The sequence below is a fragment of the Callithrix jacchus genome, chromosome 13 (assembly GCF_049354715.1).
Source record: "Callithrix jacchus isolate 240 chromosome 13, calJac240_pri, whole genome shotgun sequence".
NCBI classification, from domain to species: Eukaryota; Metazoa; Chordata; class Mammalia; order Primates; family Cebidae; genus Callithrix; species Callithrix jacchus.
In genome coordinates this window covers 90,285,973-90,307,500 of record NC_133514.1, presented here as the reverse complement: position 1 = coordinate 90,307,500, position 21,528 = coordinate 90,285,973, and the positions used below count along the sequence as shown (strand labels likewise).

Below are 21,528 nucleotides of genomic sequence, written 5' to 3'. Positions count from 1 at the left end.
CAAATGTTTTATCCAGTATTCTTTGCTCATTAATGAAGATATTTTCCCCCGTATAACAACTGTTATCTACATGATAGTATTCCTTTATTTACTCGTTTACTCCACAAATATCTTTGAATGCCTACTGTGTGCTAGGTACTTTCCTAGACTCTGGGAATTCAGAAATAGAAATCAACACCAGTCCCTGCCCTCACATTGCTTCCAATCAAGAGGAGGAGACAGATTACCTAAGAAAGCAGTATGAGTACTATGATACTCTATACAAAAAAAACATCTGATAAGATTTATATAACCATGTGTCCCCTTAGCCAATGTTTAATTCAACCATTATTATTGGAAAATATCAATATTTTATTTCTATGCATATATAGCTATAACAAAAAAGAATGAAATGTCTTTTCAAACTGCCTGTAAGTCAGTATGCAATTTTTTATTTTTATAGGAATTGTTCACTCCTGTGGCAACCATAAATATAGTTAATCAGAATATATCTATGACCTTTCTCTGAACAAAGATATAGACCTGTATTTAACTGAACCCTAATACAAATTCAGTTTAGCAACAATACTTTGTTCCAGTTGATCTTTTAGTTCATCACTTTAATTAAGCTTAGCCTTTCTTTAATCTTTCAGCCTTATCAGTAACTGTTATTTTGGCAATTTTGAAGAGATTACATTTTTTGAATGATTTTTTTTTAAAACCTCCCTTAATGGTCGTTAACCCTACATACACCAGATATAATTCTGTATAATTAGAGGGACCAAACAGGCAGTTCTTAAGCAGCCAAAATTACCCAAAAGCTGGGAGAACTTTTATCTATAGATCCGTTAAAATTAGACCCACGTCAGATAGATTGGGGGATGGTAGTTTGGTCAAAATATTACCTACTCAAAAATATAAATGACAATATTTCCACTTGCAAACCCAGAGTAAGGTTTTGCATATCCATTTTGAATAACTTTAGTGAAGTTAAGTGATTTGAAATTGAATGCAGTGGGGTAAGCCTGTAAGACAGCTCAAAGCTATTGCGGGTCAAGGAAATCAGGTAAAGTGGAGTTATCCCCACGTTTCAATCCCCTTCACTGTAGAAACGCCAGTGCCATCGCAGTGTGAGCTCAACTGCATCTTTTTATATGTATAGAAGTTTTAAAATCAATTTGATTTTCACTGGTATGATTCTCTAGTGTACTTAATATGCTATGGACAGATTTCTGAGAATAGTAAGAAGCAATTACACTTCTCATGAATATATAGCGGATGAAGCACTCTGATTCATTATTCCATTCTATTTTAGAACATGCTTCTGATTTTTTTAAAAAAAAAAAAAGCAAAAAAGAAGAAAAATTCTTTAAAGTATAGACTAGAAGATCAGAGTTTTAATTGTCTCACTTGGTGACATTGGGCAAACCCTTAAACTATTTTGTTTCTCAGTTAATCTACCTATGAAATTTGATAAAACCTCCCACCTCTAGTTTACTAGCCACATTTAGTTATGTACAATGTATTTTGAAGTCTTTCAATACATGTATTCAAAATTAAATAATTTCCTTATTTCAGATATGAGTTTATTTTTACTTATGAAAGTTTCCTTCTTACTAATGATTATTAGAAATATAGGACTCAAGGAGATAGAGAAGGGCAATGAAAAAATTTCCAGGAAAAAAAAAATTAAACAGCATTAACTCACAATACCAGTTCTAAAACTCAAGAGCTTTCTAAATGGACTCTAGATGCACTAATCAAAAATATTTAATTTACTGATTCAAGACGCAATGTGTATGCACCTTGCAATAAATTTTGATCACAAATTGTAAAGTTTGCCATAACTCTTAGTTTACTATAATCCCACTGGTATTAGTTAATCTTGCAGTTACTCCTTTTTTCACTAATGGAGTTAATATTTAGTTAGTTCATTCTGTAGCATATGCTCTCCAGTGGTAATGATTTTTTTTTTCTTTTCTGTTCTGTGACCTCACTGAAGTGCCAAACGTCACAAGGGAAGTCATTCAATGTAGAATTTAACACCAAGAAATTAGAAGTCTATGTCCCACTGATAGAGGAGAAAATTATTTAACCTTGCTTTCCATGTAATTGATTTTTTAATGCCTTAATGCAAAGTGTTTTTTAAAACCTCTCTGTGCCATATGTTGTGCTGTATTTTGGTTATTTTTAAGTGTACCAGTTACACTAACTGTAGATTAATTTTGACCCTATCAAAATTATACCTCTAAGATAGAGTGTCAGAGACAGAGAAAATAAAAAATCCAGAAAATCTCACTTAAAAGCAGATTATAAGACTAAGATCAATTTTAAAATTCAGAGTTTATTTGGGAGTTAAACATGTATACATGTAGCTTCTGTTCAACAGTGGCCAGGCCCTGTGCCTGCTGTTGAGCAGCAAGAGGACAGAACCTCAGTCCAGCCTGAAAGGACAAGAAGGTGTATTGGGGGCAGCATGAAGAGATCATTCAGCTTTGCACGCAGGAGATGCCTTCTCTTCTAGGATGTGCTCCCCTGCAGCAGAACACAGACACTGCTAGCACATGACTCTGTGCAAACTGTGGAAATATCTGGACACTTGACCAAAATTATACCTTTCTTCATCCAGATATTAGAGTGCATGTGTATCTCATGTATAGACACAGCCTTGAACCAAAATAATTTTATTTACTAAGTTGGCTGGGCAAAGTGGCTCATGCCTATAATCCAAGCACTTTGGGAGGCCAAGGCAGGTGGATTGCCTGAGGTCAGGAGTTTGAGACCAGCCTGGCCAACATGGTAAAACCCTGTCTCTACCAAAATCACAAAAATTAGCTGGGAGTGGTGGCAGGCACCTGTAATCCCAGCTACTCCGGAGGCTAAGACAAGAGAATTGCTTGAACCCAGGAGACAAAGGTTACAGTGAGCCATTCCAGCCTGGGCGACAGAGAGAGACTCCCTCTCAAAAAAAAAAAAAAAAAACGAAAGAAAAAAAGACAAGGAAAAAAGAAAGAAAAGAAAAAAATATTTACTACATTTACTGGTGAGTGTGCAATTAGGTAACACACTTTCTTTTTTTCTGCAGACTTCCTCTGTGGACAGGCATTTTCTTTCTTCTAAAACAAAACAAAACAAAACATTTTCTCCAAAAATTTTTCATCAAGTGTCAACAATAGTACTGGGAGGACATAGAGGCCTGTTCAGTGATAAGGAACTGCCTACTCCCTGGGGCTGCTGGCTGGGGCCATGCTTCTAAGTGCCGGTAGCTGGCTTAAGGGAGAATTTAAAAGGGAGAGAGCCAAGACGAGGATTAGGAAACTGAGTAGGAAACTAAGTAGGGGTAAAAGGACTGGGGGCAGCCTGGCACAGTGGCTCATGCCTATAATCCCAGCACTTTGGAAGAATGAGGCAGGAGGATTCCCTGAGCCCAGGAATTCGAGACCAGACTGGGCAACATAGGGAGACCTACAAAAATTGTTTAAAAATTAACCTGGCATGGTTAATTTTTAATTACTGCAGAAAGACAGGCTGCAGTAAGCCATGTGTACACCACTGCACTCCAGCCTGGGCAACAGAGCAAGACCCTGTCTCAAAAAAAAAAAAAAAAGGAAAGAAAGAAAGAAAATAGTAAGGAAGAGAAAGAATGTATTTCCACAGAAGGGATGGGTGAATGCCACATTATTTACTCTTTATTCAAATGTCAGGAGTTTCATATAGTACCCCATATGCATGGTATACCCTACATGTGTGCAGGACACGATATTTAAAAGCTCTTACTTATTGAATTCAGAGTTCAGCTTGAGAAGAGTGATAACTGTTTAATCAGCTTCTCCTGTCCCATGTCCACCAACGGAACAGGTCATCTGACCATTTATTTGGCTCTTATAGTTAAATGAGCTCTACAAATGTACAATATTTTTGCTGTTGGACGGCTCCGCAGACATATATGTTAATTAATATTTTCAGGTCACAGTTAAAATTCAGTGCAGTGGGTTTTGTTTGTCCCTGAAAGAAATTTTCAAAATGTCAGATGAGAACAAAACTTATTTTCTACTGGAGCATCACAAATTTCCCCAGTAAACTGAATGTATAGTTAGCTTCATTTAGTCAGAATATGCAAATGGATCAAAATGTTCTTTTTAACATATAGGAATAAGTTAGTGCTTTAAAACCTCTCATGACAACTAGGACTTAGAATAGCATTAGTTGGTATTTCTCTTACAAAGCAGAATGAATTAAAAAGTGCAACAAGTATTTGTGGAATGTATTTGTACCCCTCCCTAAGGTAAGGATGATGGGGATTACCTGTAGGGTAGGGTCTCTCTGCCCTCAGAAAGTATATTTTCTAACTGAGGAAGACCAGACTAATATACGTAAAACACTAGAACATCAGGTACAAAGGGGTAAAGACCATAAGCACTTAGGACTTCAGCCCAGGAAGATGAATCAGCAAGATCTGCAGAAGTTGAAAAAGGCTTATGGAAGAAAAGTGTCTTAGTCTGGCCAGGCTGCTATAAAAATAATAATAACAACATTGACTGGGTGGATTAAACAATAGATCTCTTTCTCTCAGATCTGGGAAGTCCAAGATCAAGGCACTGGCAGATGCAGTGATTGGTGAGGGGTCTCTCTTACTGGTTCATAGATGGCCGTTTTTCTTGCTGCATCCTCACATGGTGGAAAAGTAGGGAGGGAGCTCTCTGGGGTTGCTTTTATAAGGGCACTAATTCCATTCATGTGTGCTCTGCCCTCATGACCTAATTACCTCCCAAAGGCCCCGCCTCCTCTAATACCATCACCTTGGTAATTAGGACTTAAATATGTGAATTTGGGGATAAGGGAGACACAGGCATTCAATCCTTAACAAGAAGAGACTTGGATGGCATTCTGATTTTGGTTGCACAAGGAATAGAGGAGAGGGCACCTTGGCACAGAGAAAAGACATAAGGCAGATGTAGGCAGCAGATGTGAAAAATAAATGCCTGTTGGGCGATAAGACAGGCCAGGCACGGTGGCTTACTCCTATAATCCCGGCACTTTGGGAAGGCGAGGTGGGTGGATCACCTGAGTTCAGGGGTTCAAGACCAGCCTGGGCAACGTGGTGAAACCCCATCTGCACAAAAAAATACAGAAAAAAAAGTAGCCACGCATGGCAGTGTGCACCTGTAGTCCCAGCTACCTGGGAAGCTGAGGTGAGAGGATCACCTGAGCCCAGGAGGTTGAGGCTGCAGTGAGCCTGGATTGTGTGACTGTACTTCAGCCTGGGTGGCATAGCAAAACCTTGTCTCAAAAGAGAGAGAGAGAGAGAGAGAGAGAGAGAGGATGGCTCAGCAGGTTGAACAAGATTATGGGAGAACCTAGAGACTTTGGAGGAGAACTTTAGAGTGAGTGGAGTCTTTGATGGAGACCATAGGGAACCATTGCAGGTTCTTGAGCAGAGGCTTGCCAGGATATTTAAGAGAAAGTAATTATCCTAGTGCCTTGAAAGCTAGTGCTATTGACTCTGTTGGCTGTTTGTTTGTGTTGTTCATATAGTCCATTTCCTCTTCATTTGCTATTTACTGCTCATATCTGCTTCAGCATGGCACTTCTCACACCCATCTCTCTTGTATTTCCAGTTTCTAATGACATGTGAGGGCAGAACCAAGAGTGGGGTGGAACATTCACTTAGAACATGGAACCACTGCTGCTGGAAGACCCTGGAGAGACCAGGAAAGCAGGCTTCTGAGATGCCAGGCTCTCTGGTCTCCAGCTGCGCTCAGCAGCGATATAGTTTCCCTGATATGGCACGATGCTGCCTCCACCCTCCCAGGTGAACAAGATTCTCAGAAGCCATTCAGATCACAGTGAACTGGTCTTGCAAATGTGCACTTGGGAAGTGCTAAGTGCTGGTGTAGACACCCTCCTAAGCAGCAGCTTTTTCTTTTCTTCTTCTTTTTTTTATTTGAGTCAAAGTCTCACTCTATCACTCAGCTGGAGTGCAGTGGCCAGTGGTGCAATCATGACTCACTGCAGCCTTTACCTCCAGGGCTCAAGTAATTCTCCCACTCAGAGTAGCTGGGACTACAGGAGCCCACCACCATACCCGGCTAATCTTTGTCTTTTTTGTAGAGACAGAGTTTCATCGTGTTGCCCAGGCTGGTCTCAAATTCCTGGACTCAAGCACTCTCTCTGCCTTGGTCTCCCAAAGTGCTGGGATTACGGGTGTGGGCCATGGCACCACACCAGACCTTTAGCAGCAGCTTTTAGTCACCTCCATCCACAGGAGGCATTGTACACCCTAGTTACACATTACTCTCCAACCTCAAACCAGGTTTTTTCTATAGTCTTAGACATGTTTGAGGCCAGACTTCCAAAAAACATGTTCCTTCCATGTATCATTTTCTCTCCTACAACTCTACACTGCTAGGATCACTATGCTTTCCCTCTAACCAACCCTGCCCCCTTTTCTTTTTCTGAGATGGAGTCTCACTCTGTCACCCAGGCTGGTGTGCAGTGGTGCAATCTCAGCTCACTGCAACCTCCACTTCTCAGGTTCAAGCAATTTTCCTGCCTCAGCCTCCTGAGTAGCTGGGATTATAGGTGCCCAATACCATGCCTGGCTAGTTTTTGTAGTTTTAGTAGAGATGAGGTTTCACGATGTTGGCCAGGCTGGTCTCATGAACTCAAGTGATCCATCTGCCTCAGCCTCCCAAAGTGCTAGGAGTACAGGTATGAGCCACTGTGCCAGGCTCACCAAACCCTTTTTTAAAAAGGAATCCGGTGCTCACTTTGGCAGCACGTATACTAAAATTGGAACAATACAGAGATTAGCATAGCCTCTGTGCAAGGATGACAGACAAATTTCTGAAGCAGTCCATATTTAAACAAAACGGGTGAAAGGAAAATTAGGGATAAAAAAGTAAGCGTTTTAATTTAGGGATGTTCCAAACCCATTCATTAATTCTGACAAAGTAAAATACATCCAACCTGATGGAATTTTTAGAAAAACTGGGAGCTCACTGTCAACTAAATCACATTTATTTAATCTAGTATTAGACTGCCTTTTTTTTTTAACCAGATGGAAACCATTAGCAGTAATAGTGAACAAATATATCCAGGCTCCCAGAGGTCATTTTTAACCACCATTAACAATCTGGTTCTCACAACTTAGTAATATACGAAAGGCAACAGTCCAGTAAAAGATACACAAAAGGCAGCAGAAGCTTCTGTGCTTCTTATTTACCTAACATTTAGCCATTTTAAAAACCCTTTGTAAGTGAGGCATTCGAATCCTCTAAGCTCAAAATTGGCAGATTTTACCCAGAAGATGCAGCAAAATATCTGTTTGAAATAGACGCCGATGCAAAGTGTTAATAAACCCTTTACAAAGCTGATGAAAAGACAAGCTTTTTACTATGTCATCAGTAGATTTGCCTGTGGTTAATATAGTTTCCATTTACTGGCTACTTGTTTAGTGGCTTCATACCAATGTAAAGCTACTAATCATGAAGTAGGAAAGAAATGTATTTTTATATATCATATTTTAAGTTTTAAATTCACTTATCTAATGAAACATAGTATAAGATAAACAGTCCACAAAATAGAGTAATGTGTCAAAAGGAAACTGGTCTATAATTTGATAAGACTATGGTTTCTAGAATTGCCTATTTCGGTATAAAGATCTCATTTAAATCATGCTTTGAGTGGTTGAAAAAGTTGTAGAATGTAGTCTCATTATGCCCTGTAGATAAGCACAGAGATACATGCATGCCTCTTTCTTCTCTGGTTCAGATTCAATACTGTATGCCAGTATTTTCAAAAATTCTACACCTTTAACTAGTTAATTGAGACTGCACATAATGTGCATGTATCTTCATTTTGAAATACTATTTTTCTTGGTTTACACATTAATGATTTGTCATCAACCTTCATCTTACCCTTGTTTTAGATAATAGAATTTTTTTAGGAATTGCAGTGAGGCCTATATTTAAATTGCTTCACAGATATTTCCTCCCTATTTTCTTTTTATCTAGAGAAGAAAGCCAAGGTATCAAGGTTCAAGATTACATCTGAGCCTATAGAGAAGTCATGTCTAAGATGAGAATGTGAATGAGGTTGTAGGAATCTGATCTGGATATTAGAGAAGATACTTGCTATTAAGAAACTTAGAAATGCCAAGGATATTATTAGACTCCTTCCCCTAATGATGCTTATGTTCTGGAATATTTGCATATATTTACATAGATGTATTTACCTACACACACACACACGCCCATGCACAAACACACACAAACATACTCGCGACAGTCATCAAGTAAAATGCACTTGAATTGCCATTGATAATATCATGCTGAAAATTTTCCTGTCTGTCCATGATACTGTTATAGGTCACCACTTCGGGGGAAAATCCTGTTTCCCCCTTTGCAGAAATTTTTACCGTGGCAATGAAATCTCTCTGTACTTCTACAAGTGCCCAGGGCCATTACACTTTGTTTTTTGCTGAGGGAAATAAAGTATCAAGGAGATCTGTGATTAATTCTGGTCCATGCCATAATTTAGAATTTATGACCTCTTGGAGTCCTTTTCAGAAACAACTGCAGACACTTTACTGAGTGCTTATTCTATGTTCAGCGCTGTGCTAGGCACTGACCATACTGAGCCCCTGCCCCAAAGCAACACATGGTCCACTGAGTGAGGACAGGGCATAAGAAAACAGCACCCACCATGCTTGAGGCCTATACGAGGCACTTTGGGGACACAGAGGAGGGACAGGGGAAAGGGAGGAGGATCCCTGAAGCCTCAGAGCCCCTTTGTTCTACCACACATCTTTAGACAGAAATGAAAAGCTTGACTCAATTATGTGAGTATCGAGGATAGTAGGTTGAATTTTTTAAAAATTCTGATTAGCTGAATGATTGGATTCTGGTTTATTTAGACTGGGTTTGTGGACTCGATTTATGGCTGTGGATAAAGACATTTTCTTAGCTTGCTATCCTAGCCAGCTCATAAGCGAAATAGCATTAATGATCTAGCCTTTATGCACAATATAGTTTTCTTTGGTCAAGGAAGATCATTTAAGAGATACCAGCAAGCAAGTAACTATTTACAAACTAATACAAGTTAACTTATTTTATCTGTCTGTTTTAAGTTGATTTTTACATTTTTTACTTTTCATTTTATTTATTTATTTTTTTATTTTGAGACAGGATCACCTAGGCTGGAGTGCAGTAGTGAAATCACAGCTCACTATAGCCTCAATCTCCTGGGCTCAAGTGATGCTCTCACCTCAGCCTCCCAAGTTGCTGGGACTACAGGCACACACCACCACATTCAGCTAATTTTTGTATTTTTGTAGAGACAAGGTTTTGCCATGTTATTCAGGTTGGTCTCAAAATCCTGGCCTCAAGCAAACATTCCACCTCAGCCTCCCAATTACAGACATGAACCACTGCACCCAAACTTAAGTTGATTTAAAAAGCAAAAACAAACTATCAATTATTAGGAAACCCCTCCAGGCTTATCAGTTATCTTAGAAGCACAGCTCAAAGCCTTCTCCCACTTCTTTTTCAGTGTCTCAAATTTTGATGGCCCAAGAAGGCTGGGCCTGTGATTCTAGTCTTGAGGACCTTCCCATTCAAACCAATCTTCCACCCTTCAAAGAGCAGTGGGACTCTGATAAGATTTCTATCAGAAATCTTGACTCCAGACTCCTCTTTTGCCCATTCTAGCAATTTCCTTTTTTGTAAAGGATGGATAGCGGTAGGGAGCTAGAGAGGGAATAACTTCAAGAATCTGCTTTTCTGGAGCTGCCGTCACAGGCCAGGCAGGCTCTGCCTTTCTTTTCTGCACCTCCCCTCCATGGTTCAAGGGGATTGTATGCAAGTGAATGAGGACAACATTTGGTTATGAGGACTCCCAAATTTCAGGTTATGTTAAATAAGCTCTTTTGCAGATATTAAAAGAAAATGAAAATGAAAACTTACAGAACTAGCCTACACGAAACTAATAATATTTTTTCTCCTTTTTTAAAAGGTGAACACACACAAGAAACCAATTCACCTCATTCACTCAAAAAGGATGTAGAAAATATGGGGAAAGGTAAATGAAAGTTTCGATTCTGTAGAACTTCTCTTAGCTTTAAACCACTATGGAGATAGTAGGAGGATATTTTTGTGCTACACCATATTTTTAGCTTGACAAGCAACATATGAATAATATATGGACCATTGGGTGGATATAATTGAGATTAATGCATACATATCAATCAATACATGACACTAATATCATACTTTAAAATAATATATTACATTGATTTATATTCATGGATTTCTGCACAAAATCTATCCTATATCTATGCAACACTTTTTAAATTGGTAAAATATTTTGTCTTATAATAACAAATTGCCATATATAACAGTTCTCTGGAGAGTTATTTGTAAAGATTAGTAAAATGACTCTTCTTTTTTTTATTAGAAGAACTTCAAAAGGTTTTATTTGAACAAATAGATTTACGGAGACGACTGGAACAAGAATTCCAGGTGTTAAAAGGAAACACGTCTTTCCCAGTATTCAGTAAGAAATCACTTTTATTTCATTGTATTTATGATCATTGATTATGTTTCTATTATTAGGCTTAAGAATGTGATTCTAAGTATTAAATGATTGTGCAAAACTTACGCTATCTTCTCACGGTCTGTCTAAATATTCATAAATTTTAGTTTCTCTTATTTTGGCTTTCAATTGACTCACAGATAAAATTTCTTACAAGAACCTTTTGGTATTTATGTATGGATATACATGTATCTGTATGTGTATGTTGCATTTTTAAATATGTGTGTAAATATATAATTAAAAATATAAATACATTTAAGTATTTAAATATATTTATAGATTTTAAAACAAAAGAACTACTCAGGTATTCACATTCTCTAAGGTAGGCAAAACAGAAGAAAAAGTTAACTTTCACTCTCAGATTGTTCTGGATAGCTTCCTGATGCTTGAGGTATGTATAAATATGAAAATCTAAACTTTAACAATTCAAGGTACACAAATCTATTTTATTAAATGAAATTAGTATAATTTTAGTAGTTTTAGTTTCTCCATCTATATTTAATGTTAAAATTCCATTCCAAATTTTGAGGCAGAAGATATTGTAGCCTAAAAACTGTTGGTTCTACTCCCAGAGTCTTGGAATTTCCTAAGACTCTATGGTAGGTGTCCAGATTTTTAAAATTCATCTGCCCTTGTCTGGGTCACATTGGACAAATACATCACAGTAGTATTTTTCAAGCTTTCTGGAGTTTGATTTAGTCATACTCCCCTCTCCAGAGAAAGGAAAATGGGAAAATAGTATGCGAACTTCTTTTTCTTTTTTTTTTTTTTTTTTTGAGATGCAGTCTTGCTCTGTCACTGCACCTGGAGTGCAGTGGTGTGATCTCAGCTCACTACAACCTCTACCTCCTGGGTTCAAGCAATTCTCTTGTCTTAGCCTCCCAAGTAGCTAGGGACTATAGGCGCGTGCCACCAAGCCTGGCTAATTTTTTTATTTTTAGTAGAGGCTGGGTTTCACCATACTGGTCAGGCTGGTCTCAGACTCCTGACCTCAGGTGATCCACCTGCCTCAGCCTCCCAAAATGCTGGGATTACAGGCATGAGCCACCATGCCCAACCTGCAAACTTATTTTTCTAATTATATATATTTAAAATTAATTTTTTCTGGGGCATATTTTTAGAATGTCAGCATACTTCTTGTTGTTAATCCAGAAATCACAAAACTCAAGTTGGCAATTTCTGTACCAGCATCCGGGAGATTTTAAAATAATTGTGATAATTTCAATAATGTCTGCCTGAAGGTCTTCATTCATTAGGGCTTCCTAAAGGTAATCATTGGCACAACGGAATGACATACTTAGGTAGCATTTTTTAATAGCACCAGGGTCAAACTGAGTTTGACCAGAACATTTAGTGGGGATTCACAATGTAGAGTTCACCGTATGACGAAAGAGAGCACTGACCACAAGGAATGGGAGGGTCTGCAAAGTGTGTGCTCTCTGCATACTCAAGGGAGGTTGGAGCTCATGATACTTCAGTTATTTTGAATTCAGAGAATGCCCGCAGGGCCCTAAAATGAGATTGAAAGGAGGAGAATGGCCTGTAGCTTTTGATAGCATAATTAGGAATATTGTGATACTTACAGCTTTGAGAAAAGGGGAAACGTTTAAAATATCTTTGAAACCATAAGAAACAGGTGCTTTGAAAGGATGTAGGATTCTCTAACTTTTGTTTTTTGTTTTTTGTTTTTTTTTGAGATGGAGTTTCACTCTTGTTGCCCAGGCTAGAGTGCAATAGCCTGGTCTCAGCTCACTGCAAACTCTGCCTCCTGGGTTCAAGCGATTCTCCTGCCTCAGCCTCCCAAGTAGCTGGGATTACAAGCATGTGCTGCCACTCCTGGATAATGTTGTATTTTTAGTGGTGACAGAGTTTCTCCATGTTGGTCAGGCTGGTCTTGACCTCTCGACCTCAGGTAATCCCAAAGTGCTGGGATTACAAGCGTGAGCCACTGCTAGTAACTTTTGAATCTTAAGAAAGACTGTACAGTTCCTTGGCCCCAATGAGCAGGCATTGAATGATACGTTTCTCCACTAGCTGATGTTTATCTAATGTTGAGTTTGCAAGTCCCTGCTTTTAGATCCAGCAGAGTGGGTCCAAGTTCCACTGAATCCCTGACATGCCCTTCTAACTCCCTATGAAACCACTGTAGTCATAATTCATCCCATTAATAAAAGCTAATTAATATTCATTCTAAGTAAGTAATCCATGATCATATATATAATTTTAGTAGCTGCTCTGTAATACCACATGTTTCTGTTAAACAAAATGTTAGAATGTTACAGTACTGGCCAGCTTCAATTCAGACCTGTCACTCATCATTTTGACCTGTGTTCATATGTGTCCTCTGTGATTGCCACATGCATGAAACACTTCAATTAAATAGTAACAGGAAAATTTCCTCTTTTTTATCTGCAACATACTCCACTGACCAAGGAAGTGGCATGTGTGTGCCCAAGTTTAAATAATGCGTGGTTTAGACACACCGCAAAGAGGCAGTCAATTTCACACAGATGAAAATAGCAAATGCACATTATGTGCTTGTTAACTAAGTGTGAGGGGCCATGAGGCTAGGAAACAGCTTTAGACTCACTCAGATGAAAAGGGGAATACCGAGCTTCGTGAAGCCTCATTGGAAAGTAGCATAGAGGAATTCTCGTGAGAGTTTTGCAAAGATTTTTACTAGGAGGTGAACAGATGCTCACAGTCACCACACTTAAAATCCAGTTCACTTAGAGCACTCCTGACCTAGGCTAGGAGCTGTAGCATGTGAGAATTGAGAATCTGGGCTTAAAAATCGACCAGACCTGAGTTCATTTTCAGGCTCTGCTACTTGCTGGTTGTATGACCTTGAAAACTGTAAAATGGGGCAGATAATTCCTGTCTCGTAGAAAAACTGGAGGACTAAATGAGAGATCTATGTGAAGTGCTGTGCACATGCTGGGCACAGGATAAGTACAATTATGATGGTGATTATGAAGCAGAAAGAGGAAAAGGAGAGGAACAGCACTGAGCTCTAGAAAAGCATTTCTGAACTTGGGTCCAAATATTTGGCTTCTGGCCAGGTGCGGTGGCTCACACCTGTAATCCTAGCTCTTTGGGAGGCCAAGGCGGGTGGATCACTTGAGGTCAGGAGTTTAAGACCAGCCTAGCCAACATGGTGAAACCCCATCTGTACCAGAAATATAAAAAATTAGCCAGGCGTGGTAGTATGCTTCTATAATCACAGCTACTCAGGAATCTGAAGCAGGAGAATCACTTGAACCCAGGAGGCAGAGGTTGCAGTGAGCTGAGATCGCACCACTGCACTCCATCCTGGGTGACAGAGCGAGACTCCATCTCAAAAAACAACAAACATTTGGCTTCTCGTCGTGGTTCTGAAGGTTACTGAGGACCACAGGAATAGTCCTGAGCATAGAGAAGGTGCAAATAAAGATAACAGAGACAAAGAGCAGGAGGAGGAGGAGGAGGAGGAAGAGGAGGGAGGAATGGTAGAGGGAAAAAGGAGAAGAAGGAGGAAGAGACAGAAAAGGAGAATGAGGAAGGAAGTTGGAGAAGGATGAAACAAGTCTCCACACTCGGGGAGCAGCAGTTGGGAGGAGAAAGAGAAACAAGCAAGTCTCTGCACTTGCTGGGACAGAGGCTTCCAGAGCTGCTCTCCGTTAATACTTATGCGTGGCCCTCATGGGGAAATCTGGGGAGGAGAAAACAGGGCGAGGCAGGCAGTTGCCATTACAGCAGAGTCAGAGAAGCATGGCGCGTCCTAGAAAGGGTTTCAGGAGTGGACGCTGACTGCTCTGCTCTCTAGCAGAGTAACCTTAGGCAAATTCCCTGATCTCTTTTCAATAGTGTAACAATACTACTACCTGCCTCCTGGGGTTGTGGAGAGGATTAAATGAGTGAAAGCCATGAAGTGCTCAACATAGTGACAAATGCATAGTAATTACCATTTAACCTGAGTTGTTGCTCCTATAAACTGTTTTAAAGTTTGGTGCTGACATTTTTGTAGTGACTGCATAGTAAACCAGCTAATGTAAGAAACCAGAAGTTTTAGAGGTCTATTGAGCTGTCATTATAGAAGGTGGAACAAGCAGTGAAACTTGTTTTGATACCAGACAATAAGTTTCAGCAAGAAACCGGGTAGAACACAGCAGAGAGATAGGGAGGTATCCTGAGGAAAGAGGACAAGCTGGAATTGGGTGGGAGTAGGTGTTTGGGGAAATGGATAAGGAGGGGCTCCACAGTTATTAAGGTTACTTTGAGGTGACAATAGGATGTCTGGTCAAACATGTTTTGCAATGGCAATCATATTCAACTGGACAGCAGTAAATTATTCAAGGTAACCCCCAATGCCACCGTCCCAAACGCCCTCACTCACAAGGGGTCTGATCATTTTTGCAGCTGTAAATACAGAAGTTATTTTTGCCACCGCGTTATGTACACCTTTCCCAGCAAATCTCTCTTCTTCCTCTCTTTTCCTCCAACACCCTATGCCTTCCTTTATGCTTCATGCTTTTCCTGTAGTTTGTATTCATTTTGCTTTCTTCCCACTAGCCATCTTATAACCTCAGAGCCTAGCCCTGAACTGGGACCTGCTAAAGGAGGTAGTGAGTGGAGAAGGCCCTCACGAGCAGGGCACCTGCATCTTCACCTCCCTTCTCCACTCCAGCCCTTTCTGCCGGCTACTGTTAGCCCTGTCTTCCTAAAACTCTAGATTTGGCACCAAATCTTCACCTCAAGAAAATAGAGTGATTTGCACTGTTCGTCATGGTATATCTAAGTTAACTCCTATCTGAGTCTCAAAACCCTTTATAATTGTGTGCCCCCTCCCCCAACCTCTCCACCCTTATTTCTGTTTCTCCACGGCTCAGCTCCAGTTACCTGGCAGACCACTCTCTCCTCTTGCCCTTCTTCACCTCTGTACACTGTGTCCTCTAGCCCAGAATGCCTACCCTCATCCAAGTCCTCCTCCTTATCTGGGACACAGCTGAAGTTTTGCCATGTCCAAGAAGCCTGGCCACTCTTGCAGTAGGCACCGTTTTCTGAAGTCCTGTTGTGTTCATTTCTAGTACCATGGGTTTTCTGTGTTGACTCCTCTTCTGTTTCTCTGTTACTCTCCTCTCCCTCTCTCTTTCCCCGAATTGTAAATAGATTTGGGAAAGGGCTACTCAGAATGTTCTTCCATTGCCACCTGTAGCACCTGGCCATATTGTGGGTACATAACATACACTCAGTAAATGGTTGATAGGAACATTGGGATCATACTCGAAAAGATTAAAACTGACAATGAAGGATGAAATTGGATCACTGAAGACTGTTGCATAAAGGAGAGTATCCAGGGCTCATGAGTTGAATCCTTAAGATTTGCAGATCTAGTGACAACTTCTTGGCACTTACAGGAACTGAGTGGAAAGGCCAATTGGTTATTACAGGAAAGGACTAATGAATGGGGTTTATGAAAAATGTTAGATTTTATCTAAAATGTCATCATTTTAGATTCTTATAAAGAATTGCTCTTCCAAATTACTGCTAAGAGTCGTTGTTATTAAAAACAAATCACATCTCATCTGCCTGAATATGGTTGTCTGCATCTTTCACCTGTGACCATTACTGAGTTCATTTTATGTTCAGTGGTTTCTTTCCTTCCTTCTTCTTTCCTTTTGTAGCATACTCTGGAAGATGAAGTGGCAGGGAGCAGGGAGGGAGCAGAGCAGATTCCAAAATACTATACGGATTAAAAGCCTTGGTCCTTTCAGTAAGATATAGCTATGGAAAAATTTTTTAACATTTTGGCTGGGCACAGTGGCTCAGGTCTGTAATCTCAGCACTTAGGGAAGTCAAGGCAGGAGGATTGCTTGAGCCCAGGAGTTCAAGATCAGCCTGAACAACATGCTGGGACCCTGTCTCTACACACACACACAAACACACACACACACACACACACACCGGGAGGAAATCTTAAATCCGGGACGTCAAGGCTTCAGTGAGCTGTAGTCCATTGCACTCCAGCCTGGGTGACAGAGCAAGAACCTGTCTCAAAAATTAAAAAAATAAATAAAAAGGTTTAATGGTTGTTTAAAAACAATGATAACAAAATGAAGACATTGTAAACAAATTGAATCCTAAAGCCCACTGCTTACTTAGAACATCCCAGGTGAACCAGATGTACCCTCTGGATTTGTCTTCTTACTTATGATTCTAGGAATATAGGCTAGATACTTTTTATTGCTGTTTGGAAAACTCAACAGCTGTCTTGAGTTTGCAGTGTGCTGCCTTGCTGTTGTGTTGGTTGACTTGCTGCACTTCAGTGTTTTTCTTTGCTACTTCCTTTTATATTGTCATTTTCCAAACCTAGTTGGTTTATAAGTGATTCTCATTAGGGAAATCGGCTTAATGATTTTTTCCATATTCAATTAAATAGTGTGTTCATCAACCTTTAGAACATAGAAAAAATATGGCTAGGTGTGGTGACTCACACCTGTAATCCCAGCACTTTGGGAGGCCAAGCCAGCCAGATCACTTGAGGTTAGGAGTTCGAGACCAGCCTGGCCAAAATGGTGAAACCTCATCTCTACTAAAAATACAAAAAACTTAGCCAGGTGTGGTGGCATATACCTGTAACCCCAGCTACTCAGTAGCCTGAGGCAGGAGAATCACTTGAAGCAGAGGTTTCAGTGAGCAGAGATCACCACGGCACTCCAGCCTGGGCAAGAGTGAGGCTCTGTCTCAGAAAAAAAAAAAAGAACATAGAAAAAAATTTAGATTTTTGTATGTTTGCCAATTAACAATCTTTATATCTCAAAAGCTGTACACATCCTTGTTGTGGAAAATGTTAAGTATGCAGAAATAAAAAGGAAATAAAAAAAATCACCCATAATCTTGCCACCTTTTTAACATTGGAGATAACCAATGTTAATATTTTGGAGCTTCAGCCTTTTTAAATCCATATTAAATACTTTTTTAAAACAAATGAAATGTAATACACACCATTTTTTACTTTCTTTTCTCTCTCTCTTTTTTTTTTAGCTGAAATGTGCCTCTTTCCATTACTACACAGCAGTGTATATACTGTTACGTTGGACATTAAGGTTTGTCCAAGTTTTAGATGATGGACACCCATAACTAAGCGTGTGGGGATCTGAGCCTGTAGGGATCCAAGATGCCTCTGACCACAGTGAGAAACTGAGGTGAATTAGGAAGGAGGGGCTGTGGGAAGCTGACATGGCTTCAAATTAGTTTATTTTGTTTTAAAAAAATTCTTTTTTCTTTTTCTTTTTCTTTTTTTTGAGACAGAGTCACTCTGTCACCCAGACTGGAGTGCAGTGGTGCACTTAATTCCAGGGGATCACAGAAGATTCTAATTTTAGAGGAGGAAACAGTTAAGGGCAATTGCACTATTATTTCCTTAGGTTTTGCATGTATGCACTATTATTTCCTTAGGTTAAACTCCTAAAAGTGCTGCTGTGGCAAAGGGCATGAACTTTTTAAAGGTCTTACCATATAATTTCAAGTTTCTTTTCAGAAAGTTTGAACTAATTTCTGTTCCCATCTTTAGAACAATGTGTATCATCTTTTCATTTAATCTTTGCTAATTTAAATGGAAATTTTGGAATCTCATGTTATTTCCTTTTCTTTCATTGCTGGTGGTGTTGAACATCTTTCACGTATGTAGCATCCTTTCATATGTTTTGTGAATGCCTATTTCTATTCTCTCCCATATTTCTGTTGATGTGTTCATTTTCTTATTGATTTGTATAAACCCTCCATATACTAAAATGTTAATTCTTTGACATGTTGCAAGTATTTCTTGGTTTGTTTCAGTTACCTTTAAATGTTGACTATGGTGTTTTATGTTTGGGGAATTTAATCTGTTTATAATGTATTGACATACCAAAGTTTTAAATTTCTGTCTTATCAAATCAATCAGTCTTTTTCTTTTTGGTTTTTTGTCTTTTATGCTCTTCCCCACTCCAATCTTAAAAAAAGTTCACCTTTTTTTTTTTTTTTTTTGAGATGGAGTCTTGCTCTGTCACCAGGCTGGAGTACAGTGGCGCAATCTTGGCTCACTCAAACATCTGCCTCCCAGGTTCAAGTGATTCTCCTGGCTCAGCTTCCCAAGAAGCTGGGACTACAGGCATGTGCCACTATGCCCAGCTAATTTTCATATTTTTAGTAGAAGCGGGTTTTCACCATGTTGACCAGGATGGTCTCGATCCGTTGACCTTGTGATCCGCCCTTGGCCTCCCAAAGTGCTGGGATTACAGGTGTGAGCCACTGCACCCAGCCCATTTTTTCCAGTACTTTAATGGCTTTTTTTTTTTTCATTTTAACTTAGGGAATTAAGTGTGCTGTTATACAAAAATGAGCATGAGTTAAGTTAGGACTAGTTTTCATCATTTCACTCTGAATTGCCCTTAGCTGTTTCCTCCTGTAAAATTAGAATCTTCTGTGATTCCCCAAAAGTAAGTGTACCACTGTACTCCAGTCTGGGTGACAGAGTGAAACTCTGTCTCAAAAAAAAAAAAAAGAAAAAAGAAAAATTTTTTTATGACAAAATAACTGATTTGAAGCCAGGTTGGCTTCCCACAGCCCCTCCTTCCTAATTCATCTCAGTTTATCACCCTGGTCAGAGGTATCTTGGATCCCTACAGACAGAGGAAAGTATTCTCCTTCATAGAGGGAGAGCTGCTTGCCATGTGCTCCAGTGTCTGGAACCACACTGATCTTCTTGGAGGCCTTCAGGCTAGAGTGCAGGACCAAGTGTTAGAACCAGTGTAGTTTGTGGAGGGCTGGTTCCCCTGTTGTCCTGTGCGCTTTGACCCACCTCTGGAGCATCCAGACTTGGTGGGGTGGGTGCCAGTTCCTCACATGGTACCTTACACCTAATTGTCATTGGTGTAAATCAAAATCTTTCCCTCCCTTCTCCTGCATGGGAAAGTCAGGTGGGTGCGTGGAGCCCAATCAAATCATCTTATTTTGTCATCAAAAAAAAATTTTTTTTTTGGGAGGGGGTGGGACAGAGTCTCACTCTGTCACCCAGACTGGAGTGCAATGGTGCAATCTCAGCTCTCTGCAGCCTTAACTTCCCAGCCTCTGGTGATTCTTCTACCTCAGCCTCCTGAGTAGCTGGGACTACAGATGTGCACCACCATGCCCAGCTAATTTTTTGTATTTTTAATAGAGACAGGGTTTTGCCATGTTGCCCAGGCTGGTCTCAAACTCCTGGGCTCAAGCAGTTCTCCTGCCTCAGCCTCCCAAAGGACTGGGATTATAGGTATGAGCCACCATGCTTGGCCTGTCATCAAATCTTAAAATGCTAGAGCAAGAAAAGACCTGAAAGACCCTATTATTCTACACCTCTGTTTCTTTAGATAAAGGCCTGAGGCTCTAGAGTGGAGTAGTTACTATAGGTGGCAGAATTTCAACCTGCTGATGGATAATTCTGTGTGTTTTCACTCCTCATTTATTAGCTAGCCCCTGCTGTGTGCCAGGTACTGTGGTGGCCTTGAAAATTTAAAAGAGTCTAAATGTATCTTCCTGCCCTCTAAGAACTCAACGGTTTAGTAGGGAGACAGATGGATAAGAAGTAATCATAGCATGTGTTATGGATGCATTAATAGAGGTATGGACAGTGTGCTAAAGTAAAAAAAAAAAAAAAAAAAAAGCAGGGATAAATAATTCTGGTGGAGAGGCTGCAGAATTGGAAAAGACTTCCTAGAGGAGGTAACATTTGAACTGGATTTTAAAGAAAAGGCAGCTGTTTGCTGCAAGGGCAAGATCACAGCAGGGGTGAAGGCACAGAGGCTGGAAGTATAATGCACATTTGAGGACTGGAGAGTGGTTTGGTGGCTGGTGGGGTACAGGGGGTTTCCTCTGTGCCCTCTGCTGAAGCCAGCTGAGCCATATGCGGTTCCCCTCTCCTCCTTCCATGTCTTTACGTAGAATGCTGTTCTCCACGTGTCTGCTCAAGCAGCTCTTCCCTCTAATGCTCCCAGGATGAATGAGGGCTCCTCCCTCAATCTTTGCATGGCACCACATACTTCCCTCTATTACAGTGACTTTGACATCAATATCAGAGGTGACAGTAGGGATTGGGTCTTTTTTAAAAAATGAATTAGAACACATATTTGGGGGTGGATAAGAAATTCAAATAGTATGAAGAGGTAGAAGTGGAAAAAAATTAAAAAACGAAGTCTTAAAAAAAAAAAAAAAAAAAACGAAGTCTTTTCATCTCTAAGCACCCAGGGTCTCATGAGTGGTAAAGGATTTACTATCTTGAAAGTGATGGAAAGCCATTCCGTCACTTTTTTTTTAAGCAGGGAATTAAAAGTATTTGAAGAGGAAGGGACTGGAGGCCAGGTGGTCAGCTGGAAAATGATCCAGGGATGAGGTGCCTATGTGTGGGAGGTAACTAGCAAAGAGGGGAGGGGATAAGGTAGAACACACAGGACTCACACAGTAGTTGGCTGTAGAGATGAAAGAAAGAGAAGAAAGGATAATGATGAAGTTTCAGTTTTCTGCACTGAAGGAGAAATCGTGCTGATTTCTCCTTCAGTGCAGAAAAAGGCAAAGTTAGTCAAGTCCACACTTTAAAAAGATCACATGGAGAGGATGTAACATTAAACTGTACATTTGTAAGTCATTATTTTTTCTACTGCAATAATATGATCCATATGTAGAATAGCAAAAATATTTTGCATGACAATATCTCTTAAAGTTCTCTCCTCAGATTAAGGTAAGGTCTGTAGAAAGGCACTGGAACAAAGAAGGGCCATAAAATAAGGCTGAGCCCAGGGTGAGAGAGTTTGCTGCCTTGGTGAGTCGGGCCAAGTACTCTCTTAGGAGTGAGATAAGCTGCAGTGAAGCCAAGCAGGCATTTTTCACAGATCTACATCTTATTCACCCAGAAGGTATTATGTACAGGAGGGACAGCATTTGCTATGCTCAGCTCTGTCTGAG

At 40.0% G+C, this 21,528-nt stretch overlaps 1 protein-coding gene and 1 non-coding gene across 3 annotated transcripts in view; both read left to right on the top strand.

The window, feature by feature from the left end:
* The window catches only part of SKOR2 (SKI family transcriptional corepressor 2), a 46,109-nt gene that overhangs the window by 10,308 nt on the left and 14,273 nt on the right, over positions 1 to 21,528 (top strand). For both annotated transcript variants that reach the window (XR_004733020.3, XM_035270979.3), the window contains exons 5-6: positions 9,994 to 10,059; positions 10,435 to 10,533. Coding sequence is in view for 1 of the 2 variants with exons in the window: in XM_035270979.3 (XP_035126870.3) it covers positions 9,994 to 10,059; positions 10,435 to 10,533 (165 nt within the window). In the remaining variant the exon portion in view is untranslated. The remainder of the gene's footprint in view (positions 1 to 9,993; positions 10,060 to 10,434; positions 10,534 to 21,528) is intronic.
* On the top strand, positions 6,742 to 6,845 carry LOC118147010 (U6 spliceosomal RNA). Its single transcript, XR_004733192.1, has one exon. It is a non-coding gene; the product is annotated as a U6 spliceosomal RNA (small nuclear RNA).